Genomic DNA, 9841 nt, shown 5'->3' with positions numbered 1-9841 from the left:
TTCACTCTTCACTCTTCACTCTTCACTGTTCACTTTGGTGATGGGTTAAAAAGTCGTTCACTTTCCTTCCTTCCTCCCTAATATATTTGACATGCTTTCAGGGACACAGACGGCCCCTCTGCTGTGTGTGGCTACAGTCTGTCTGACATCAGCCGAGTGTTCTCAGAAGGAAATTACAAGACCGAAAAATGGATCACCTCCATCTTTTCTGCTTGGCATCCATATGATGAGAAGGTTCCCTCCCCCCGGCCTGGAGCTGTAAGTCTTCTCCTCCTTTACGTTGTTGGGAGTTGTAGTCCTGGAGTCCACTGAGGAGTTTTTTTTTTCCTTCTCTGTCAGTGTATCACCAATACAGATCGTGAACAGGGTATAAATGACACTCGAGATCAAAACCCCGACACTCATGAATTTGTCAAAAGGACATTCCTCATGGACGAGGCCATCCAGCCAATAGGAGGAAAGCCCCTGTTACTACGACGGGGGGCTACATTTAACCACATCATTGTCACCCAAACGACGGCTGCAGACGGCCAGAAGTACAATGTGATGTTCGTGAGCACAGGTTGGTTTTTGGGCCAAAGAAATTCACTTTGATTCACACATCTGCATACAGGTCTTTGAACCATAAGGTCAGGTCAGTAATGGTGTCTGTCCCAGTGCTGTTGTAGCTAATGTTAGCTCTGGTGTCCGTACCAGGTCTGTTGTAGCTAATGTTAGCTCTGGTGTCCGTACCAGGTCTGTTGTAGCTAATGTTAGCTCAGGTGTCTGTACCAGGACTGTTGTAGCTAATGTTAGCTCTGGTGTCCGTACCAGGTCTGTTGTAGCTAATGTTAGCTCTGGTGTCTGTACCGGGACTGTTGTAGCTAATATTATCTCTGTCAAACCACATGTCGAGACCTCGTACCTGTGTCCATGTACTATCTAACAACTCTTTGAACAGTAGTAAGTGTTTTACGTTGTTATTTGTGGCGTTTTTTGTTTTTGTTTTTGTTTTTAACATAATGACAAGAGGACGGAACTGTGCTGAAATCTGTGAACTACAATGGTGAGATTTTCACCATTGAGGAAATGCAAATTTTCCAGCCAGGAGTGCCAATCAGAACGCTGACGTTTTCAAGCATCACGGTGAGTTGAAATCTCTACCTATTCCATGGTAAAATAAGATTTCTGTATTTATATCTGAACAGAGGAAATTGTTTATTTCTTGTCATGGCACATGCACAAATCCCACTGCTGCTGGCCCCTCCTGCCATTTCATTTCCTTCCTTTGTCTTATTTCCCATTTTCATGGTAAGACTGTGACTTAACCATCTGTGTGTGTGTGTGTGTGTGTGTGTGTGTCCATGTGTGGTGGATCAAATATGTGCAGAATCAGCTGTATGCAGGGTCGCACTCTGGTGTGGCCCAGATTCCACTGGCCAGCTGTGACAGATCGTCATCCTGTGTGGACTGTGTTCTGTCCAGAGACCCACACTGTGGCTGGGACAAGTCATCTGGGAAGTGTGTTGCCCTTACCGACTCGACCAGGTGGGCAGGGTCAGGGTCAGGGTCAGGGTCGGCTGGTGTAAAGACATGCTGGTGATAACAGCTCCAGTCATACATTCTTCTTCTGCCTCTTTAATTGTAGACAGCTGATCCAGAGTGTTCGAGATGGAAATGCTAACCTTTGTCCTAACACCCAAGGTGAATCAGTCCTTGTTCACACTTAGTTTTAACATTTGCATCCCAGTTGTGTGGGCCATATCTGGTATGGGATCAGAGTCATCAAACTGTCAACTGTCAACATTCTCATTGTCCTCCTCAAACCTGGACTCTTGGTTTTCAGATTCCATCCAAACGACAGAGCAGTCCACCTGGTCAGGTGGGAACCTGAAGCTCAGATGCCCTTTGACCTCCAACCTTGCCACAGTCAGCTGGGAGCGCGACAACCATCCACTCAAGCTTTCCGACAGACTCCAGCAACTAGACGATGGACTGCTCATCCTGAACGCTTCAGGGACGGACAGTGGTCAGTACAAGTGCCTGTCAGTGGAGCGCTCAAAGACTGGTCAGTTCTCCACCAGTGTGGCCAGGTTCAATGTTAAAATAACTGCAAGAACAGATTCAGGCATGATGGCTGCCATTCAAGGACTGGGCGTGGTGGTGGCGCTCCTCGCGTGTCTTATCGGCCTTTTGTTTTGGACCATTTACAAACAGCAACAGTTTCCCAGCGGCACGTCAAAGAAAAAGGACAGTAAAGGCAGAGGACAAGTCTCTGAACTTCACTGAGACACGCCAACACTCAGCAGTCGCCAACTGAAGCCGGGGCTTTTACAGAGGGAGCAGCACATTATTTATGGCACTGGTTTATTTCAGTAACAAATATTATTGGTTGGTTGGTTGGTTGGTTGGTTGGTTGGTTGGTTGGTTGGTTGGTTGGTTGGTTGGTTGGTTGGTTGGTTGGTTGGTTGGTTGGTTGGTTGGTTGGTTGGTTGGTTGGTTGGTTGGTTGGTTGGTTGGTTGGTTGGTTGGTTGGTTGGTTGGTTGGTTGGTTGGTTGGTTGGTTGGTTGGTTGGTTGGCTCCTCCTCCTCATCAACAAAACATTGTCAACATTTCTTCATCATTCGCAGCATGAAACCAAACTGTGAGCAGTGTGATTCAGACAGATGATGATGATAATGATGATGTGTGTGTGTGTGTGTGTGTGTGTGTGTGTGTGTGGACCCAACATTAGACATTAGATAAGAAACAGCATTCCACCTGCAGACAGTTATCAACCAGGGCAACATCAACATCCAGAGGACAGAGCAACAACCTGGGGTCTCCCAGGTTTTGTTTGTGCTCCAGCAGGTGGCGCTCAGCTTCCTTAACCCACCCAATCCAGCTTGTACACCCCTGTCTGACCCATTGCTGACAACACGAGCCAATAAGAGCAGGGGTTCTCAACCCGCAGTCTGGGGACCAGTGCCGGCCCACAGGCCATTGGCACCAGGTCTCAGTGGAACACAGTGAGAAAACATGTTCTTCAGTTTTACTTCATCGTTCATCCAAAAGAGTCCAGGCATTAGAAGATAATCTGACAATGTTTCAGAACAACAGGTCATTCAGACTCTGATACTGACAGAATAAAGTCTAGGAGACGGTTTATTCTGAAAATGTAATGATCCTTCAACGAACGGTCCACAGTAACGGCTGATACTGGCTGACCGGTCCTTGGTACTGACTCTGGAAGAACCACCATCTTCATCCCTTGACCAGCTGCCCTCTGGCAGGGGCCGGAACCACCACCACACACACACACACACACACACACACACACACACAGGCTCCTCCCTGAAGAGCCATATGATCAGTGATCAATAACTGATGTGCACCTGACACCATCACACTGTAGAGACAAAAGCTCCAGTCACACAGAGGGTGAAGGCCAAACAAAGAACCTAATGTCCATGCTGAGCTGTCCAACACAGAGACAGGGACATTTGTCCAACGCTGTATATAATGAATATCATCTTTGTTTGAATATTTCTAAATATATTTCACGCCTCCTACTTGAATAAAGTACTTCTGATTTTGTACCAAATAAAATCCTCACTTCATGAAGTGGAGCATGTGTTTTGGTGAAGTCGGGTCAGAACGTGGGAGTTCTACAGAACAGTCACTCATTCTAATTACACGACTTGGGTTTCGTTAGATTTGCGTAAATTAAAGAAAGAGTGAGTGGAGTTGTCTTCTGTGGTTTGTTGTTGAAGTAACAGTGTGTGAAACACAGATTTATAACTGTGTGTGTGTGTGTGTGTGTGATGCAGTAAATCTGTCACTCCTCCCTCTGCTGGTTATGATGAAATGTGTTTTTTCGCTCTCGTTTGAATTTGTTGTTGTTTTTGTGTTGCTGCTGGTTCACCACAGCTGCAGCACTCACATCTGGAACACGACGCCAGGCCAAAAGAATGCCGACACAAGAGCATGTGTGAGAGTCGTCAGAACATGGAGCTGCTTTCCTGAACAATGAGGAGGATTAGGATTTTCACGCGACTCTTGAACACCAATCAAAATGATCCTGCTAAAATGAATGAGTGTAACAGTCAGCCGTGCCTCTGTGAACCCAGTCAGTCATGGCCTCCTGACTAAACTAACCCTGGTCCCAAGTTAGTCAGTGGAACTGTTTTTGGTTTTCTTTAGTGGAGGAACCATCGCAGTATTTACATGATATGAACACATTAAAACTAGCTCCATATCTGTTTAGTCTTCAAACGCTGTTGGTTCTGTTAGCCGATGAATTTCCACTATGATTGGATCTTTACAAATGTTCTGGATGTACTGAAGAAGCTCCATGCTTAAACCATGGTTGATCTACGCTTCATTCTCCAAACACAGTGTCTACAGTCCAAGGGTCTGTGGTTCAGTCTCCACAGACCAGACCAGGTCTTTGTTCTCACCTCAGGTCCAGAGTCTGAACATCTTGACCGGGCTGTAATTTGGAGAACCATCTCACCATTTGTTGGATTTTTTAGGAACTTTGGTGCAGAAGAAGAAGTGGTTGAAGAAGCCTGTGGAGCCCAGGTCACATCACACCCACATCTGTCCTTTAATGTGCTGTGTTGAAATGATGACAAATTCTTGTTTTGCATCTTGTTTTTATCAGAGAGATAAGCTTTTGTAACACAGCATCAGCACAATCAGGTTGTTTTGTTGATGGAGGGTTGTCCACCATGTAGGAGGAGGGCGTGAACGCAGAGCAGCCTGATGACAAGTCACTTCCTGCGAAAGGACAATAAAAAGACACGGCTCACGGTCGGAGTCCAATAGAGCCAGCAGACCCGTGACAACCTGAACTGACTCGGAACCTCACTGGGAGCTTCAGGGATCACCAGCTCAGAATGAGGCTGTTTCTGCTCATCGTGGGCCTGCTGCACCAGAGCCAGGCGGCACCCGTGAGAACCTTTGTTTTGATTGTGTTATCGGTGCTGATGAGTCTGATAGGACCGCTGATTCCGAGGTGTGTGTTTTGTCCGTGTGTGTGTGTGCAGAGACCAGGTGAACCTGACGTGGACGTCCACATGTTTTTCCAGGAGCAGATGGAAGCTGTCACAGTAAGACACAAACCTTCACGTCTCTTAGAGAATACAGTTTCAGCTCCCAGGGACAGTTGTCAGATTGACCTCGTTGACACGAGCTGCCCACAGGTGGCAGCAATGGGCCAGCAACTGCTGTGACCATGAGCGCTACAATCACCCTTTACTTCTCTGTGTAGATTGGTGGGAGGTCGAAATTAAACTTTCTCCAGGATGTCAGGACCTGTACTAGTTTTTTTTCTTCATTGAACACACACACGTACATGTTTAGTTGAATGTTTTGTGTGTTCTGCAGCCTTCTGCCATTGCTGCCATTGAACAGACTGACTCCTCCTCCTCCTCATCGTCATCCACCACATCAGAATCATCTGAGTCCAGCCAGAGTTCTGAGGTGAGAATCACGCCATCGCACCCGTGCCTTCGTATTACCCATAGGCCTCTGCAGTTCCCAGTCAGTATTTTAGTACAGCTAAAATCCGTCTAAACCCAGAAGTCACTTAACTGTGAGCATGGCTCCATCTATTGGACTATCGAGGAGCTGCAGCACACCACATTAACTCCTCAGGGCGATGGTTGGTCTGGACTTTGATTTTGTGGATTTTTACAGGGGACTCAACAAATCAGAGAACGACTGATCCAGGAAAACATGGTAAACACACACACACACACACACACACACACACAGTCATCGCTGTCCCACACACACACACACACACCGTCTTCTCTGTGTCTGACTGCTGTCATTCTCCTCAGGCCATGGAACTGATGGATTCATCCCAGGAGGTGAGCTGTCAAATTTCAATTTTTAACGTTTACATTCAGCCCCTGTCACTGTTGCTGCCCTCTGCTGGTAGATTAACAGTGAGGCAACGCTGAGGCTTTTAAAAACAAACAAACACAATTTGAGGGGTTTAAAGAAAACTGTGGAGGATCTACTTCGTTACTGTTGGACTATGGTGCCAATGTACTGCACATGCAGAGACACTAGTACTGTATTCTGAGAACTATGTTGACCATGTCGCTCAGTCTCCCAGTGACAACTCCACTGGACAGTGGGTGGACGAACCTAATTTGCTGATGGAGGGGACGCACCACAGACAGAGTGATGGCGGAGAAAACAGCGAAGACGTCGAACACCAGGTGATGTCAACATAACATCACACGCACACACATCCACTGACAACTCTGAAGACTCTCAAAGTAAAACAGCCAGGACCAATCGGCAACAGTCGTTACCAACCTAGAGCTGTAAGGACCAATCAGAACTGATGCAGACTAACAATAACCCTAGAACCACCTACACCCAATCAGTCTGATCATGACCAATTATTAGGTCCAGAGTTAACTGGTGAAGTCCACATACCAATCCAGCAAATCTAGTCTGGGTCACTGAAAGTCAGTCTGGACTGGTCTGGTGGAGGCCGTCATCATCAAAGTTGCCTCTGCTCCTTCACAGGCCCTGTTGCTGAACCTTCACCAGCTCCTGGGTAAACAGCACAGCGAAGCGGTCGAGAGTACAATCAGAGAAGAGGGCGGAGACACGACTAATGTTAACCAGGACTTGCTGAATGAAGAAGGCCAGGCTAATACAGGTGCCCAGGTTCTCCATGAGCTGCACGGCAGCACAGAGCGAGAACATGAGCTGACCTTCGACGAGCTGGACCACTACCACGGGTATCATGGAGATGAGGCGGACATAGAACTGAGTCTGTAAGAGGCCACGCCCCTCACCCAAAACATATCTGACAATCAAGAAACAAATTAATATTTGATCGTATTCACATTTAAACTTAGTTACTGCCATAGAGTTGTGTTTGTAGTTACACTATCAAATGATTATAACATCTTAAAAGAGCGCCACCTGTCTAAAGTAATCAAATGACGATTAAAAAAATGAGTGCCAGCAAAAGTAAAGTGGGCGTGGCCTGTTTTTTCCCCCAATACCATCTGTTGGTGATGCTGTCATCAAAACAGTTCTCTGCTGTAAACATTTGGTCAGGTGTCCAAACTTGCAAAAAAACAACAATGTGACCATCAAATGACGAGTCCAAGCAGCAGCAGAGTACAGCAGAAATGTAGCAGCAGTCGCCTAAAGGGCCAAACAGAACGAATGCTAGACAAAAAGATAGTGGAAAATACTACGAAGAAAACATCATACAAAACACTGAGGATGATTGTCCTAAAACTGGCTAAAAATAAAGCTTATGATGTGACCAGCTTGGTAAAAAACAATACATATACACATCAACCATCAAGCTAACCTAAACAACAGTTAACCTAAACTACAAGACCGTTAAGAAACCCAATTTGCCCAAAGTATAGAAACATAAAAGCATCTGATAAGAAACAGTGAAGGAATTAACCAAAACCAACCAACCAAACAAACAAACAAAAGTTATTTAACACAAATTATCTCCTTAAAAAACAACAATGGCATTTCTAACCAAGTCATGACATAACCACTGTCCAAAGGCTCTGGGACATTTCTGCTTGGGATTAAAGGTCATTTATGATGTAAACAGCGCCATCTAATGATCCCACATGCCAGTTATGTGAAAAGCAACAAAAATGGTGAAACAATGAAACATTATCTATTACCAGTTTATTCTGACTATGTTTGCCATCTTTTATCTGTCAAACTATAACCAATAATAAACAAAACAATACAATTCTGTCTGTTTTTAATTGTTTGAATAAAAGAATCTGATAAATTTAAATCTATTTTAAAAAACATAAACAGGGACAGATCATATGATGTATTTGAAACAGGAGAAAACACAGTCAAATACCATCTGATAAGTTTTATTTTTAAAAAATATTTTAAAAATCACAGACTCGGGTGTTCATGTCACTTTCCCTGCAACATCCAATCAGGACTGGGTGTCAAACACCATTAAACTGCAGCTGCTAAACTGAGGAGCTTGGTCCTCATTGCAGGACATATTGTCACCTTGTATCCACAGTGTGGGCACCTTCTTCTGGCTTTATGTTAGCCCAAGTGTTCGTCCAACCTCAACAACCTTGTCTGGTACCCCCTTGTCTCGGGATCCAAAACGTGGACATTCTGCATGCAGACTGTGGGCTCATCCTTTCTTGATGATATTACGTTGGTGTCCAGAGACTTAGGGTAACATTCCTCTGGCCTTCACCTGGGTCAAACTAATCTGACTGGTACGGGTCTGGTATTCAGAATGCAGACCACATCCTTCAGCACTTGCGTGGGTTATTTGGGCCACCTTTGTCCTGCCCCATGATTGTTCCATAATATGGGTCTTATTATGTAGTGCTTGGTGCAACAAAGACTAGAAGATCTTGATTTTGCTGTACGTTGTCAAACATTGTCTGAGTTCCTGATACCAGTTGTGGGCCACAAAAAGCTTTCAGTTACTGCTGTATGCTGTCCAGTGGTGTTACTTTTGGTAACCAATAAATTCCCTTCGGTCCAATCATTTAACCTCTAATGCGACGCCATCAATCTGGCACTAACATTTTAGTCAATGAGCTGCAAGCTTATAACCCAAACCTTCAGCGTGAGTGTCATCCTTTGTCAACTTGGACATCATTTCCTCTGCACAGGGCCTTTGTGAAACATGTAGATCGGCCTTCGGTTTCCTGTGAAACACACACACAGTCAGAATGTGATTTACTGAAGGAAAGGCTCATAGTTTTGTCAGCTGCTGGTGTGGACTGTACCAGAGTGTGTGAGCAGCCTGTAAGAACTGAAGCCCACAGTGTCGGTCAGAAAGCTGGTGAATTGTTCAGGTTTTAGCTTGAGGCTCCTGTAGTGACGGCGTGTCCCTTCCTGAAAGGAAAGAAGAAAAGTTAGAGGTTAGAAGCTCACACAGCTGCTGTTCAACCTACTATGGTTATAATAATACTATAGTCTGAGTGTACAAGGGCAAGACTTGTATTTTGACAACACATGTTCTAATACAGACTAATTAACAAAAGTGAGACGTCTATAGTTTTATTTTCAAACACAGTTCTGTTACCGAGGCCCTCTTGCTGTGGCTGTAGCTACTCCATGGTTGTGGTTCCAGGATGAATAATCCACCCAGCGGCAGGCTCTGATAAACCCGTTTGAAGAGTGTGACCACGCCTCCGTCACCCGACTGCAGGTGAACCCATTTGGTCACATTCAGACAAATGATGACGTCGTACTGACCCTGTCCGGGCCAAGTCTCCTGCTTTGACATGTAGTCACCCTGTGGGAGGAGTTAACCCATAGTGTCATTGGATGATGATGTCACCACTGAAGTTTGAGACAAATGGGAAAACGAAGGATTATCGATCAAAAAAAGACTCACCTGGATGAAAGTAATGTTGTTGGGGAACCTAGAAAAGGAGGAACAGGAGGAGGAGGCAACAGGAGTGAGGGGTGGAGCAGAGAGAGGACCACGACTCACTCTGAAAGACATCGGGAAGGAGCGGAGAGACAGAGCTCTATGGAGCTTCTCCATCACCTCCTCTTTTTCTTCTTTATCCTCCTTGTTCTCCTCATCTCTGTTTTCCACCCTCCTCCTTGCTCTTTCATTTACCACCAGGTCATGTGACAGGAAGTGCCTGACATTCTGCTTAGCAGCATGGACCAGGTGCTTGTCCAGCTCCACTCCTATGATGTGGGCAGGATTAAATTTACGAGCGATGGCAAGCGCTACGTGACCGACACCACACCCCACGTCCAGCACAGTCTTGTCTCTGAACCAATCGGCCTGCAGGAGACGCAGCCGCCCGCCTTGGTCTGATCCTAAACGACCCTCACTGTTATCACCATATTAACAGTTGT

The 9841-nt window shown here is 45.6% G+C and overlaps 3 protein-coding genes across 4 annotated transcripts in view; 2 read left to right on the top strand and 1 right to left on the bottom strand.

Moving 5' to 3' along the window:
* The window catches only part of LOC103389872 (semaphorin-4E-like), a 6213-nt gene extending 3805 nt beyond the window's left edge, over window positions 1–2408 (top strand). For both annotated transcript variants that reach the window (XM_008325490.3, XM_008325482.3), the window contains exons 9-14: window positions 102–258; window positions 340–562; window positions 1010–1125; window positions 1370–1527; window positions 1628–1683; window positions 1826–2408. In XM_008325490.3, coding sequence (XP_008323712.1) covers window positions 102–258; window positions 340–562; window positions 1010–1125; window positions 1370–1527; window positions 1628–1683; window positions 1826–2268 — 1153 coding nt within the window. In that variant the 3' untranslated portion in view covers window positions 2269–2408. The remainder of the gene's footprint in view (window positions 1–101; window positions 259–339; window positions 563–1009; window positions 1126–1369; window positions 1528–1627; window positions 1684–1825) is intronic.
* A 2239-nt stretch (window positions 2409–4647) lies between these two features.
* Window positions 4648–6845, top strand: LOC103389866 (uncharacterized). Its single transcript, XM_008325469.3, has 7 exons — window positions 4648–4914; window positions 5011–5073; window positions 5351–5446; window positions 5663–5704; window positions 5809–5838; window positions 6082–6195; window positions 6512–6845. The coding sequence occupies exons 1-7, from the start codon at window positions 4861–4863 to the stop codon at window positions 6767–6769; spliced, it is 657 nt and encodes a 218-aa protein (XP_008323691.1). The 5' UTR covers window positions 4648–4860; the 3' UTR covers window positions 6770–6845.
* Window positions 6846–6994: 149 nt separating this feature from the next.
* The window catches only part of mepceb (methylphosphate capping enzyme b), a 6181-nt gene continuing 3334 nt past the window's right edge, over window positions 6995–9841 (bottom strand). The window contains exons 6-9 of the mRNA XM_008325458.3: window positions 9363–9830; window positions 9048–9260; window positions 8749–8857; window positions 6995–8667 (exon numbers count right to left, since the gene is read on the bottom strand). Coding sequence (XP_008323680.1) covers window positions 8615–8667; window positions 8749–8857; window positions 9048–9260; window positions 9363–9830 — 843 coding nt within the window. The 3' untranslated portion in view covers window positions 6995–8614. The remainder of the gene's footprint in view (window positions 8668–8748; window positions 8858–9047; window positions 9261–9362; window positions 9831–9841) is intronic.

Source organism: Cynoglossus semilaevis, chromosome 1, assembly GCF_000523025.1.
Source record: "Cynoglossus semilaevis isolate Cse_v1.0 chromosome 1, Cse_v1.0, whole genome shotgun sequence".
Lineage (NCBI taxonomy): Eukaryota > Metazoa > Chordata > Actinopteri > Pleuronectiformes > Cynoglossidae > Cynoglossus > Cynoglossus semilaevis.
Note: the sequence above shows the minus strand (reverse complement) of the source record. Positions and strands in the feature narration are given on the sequence as shown.

What these genes read in the sequence shown, in the direction of transcription:
- LOC103389866 (XM_008325469.3), top strand. Translation starts at nt 4,861, where the DNA reads ATGAGGCTGTTTCTGCTCATCGTGGGCCTGCTGCACCAGAGCCAGGCG. An exon ending in GACTGATCCAGGAAAACATG is followed by an intron (nt 5,705 to 5,808) that starts GTAAACACACAC and finishes CATTCTCCTCAG; the next exon opens with GCCATGGAACTGATGGATTC. An exon ending in GCGAAGACGTCGAACACCAG is followed by an intron (nt 6,196 to 6,511) that starts GTGATGTCAACA and finishes GCTCCTTCACAG; the next exon opens with GCCCTGTTGCTGAACCTTCA.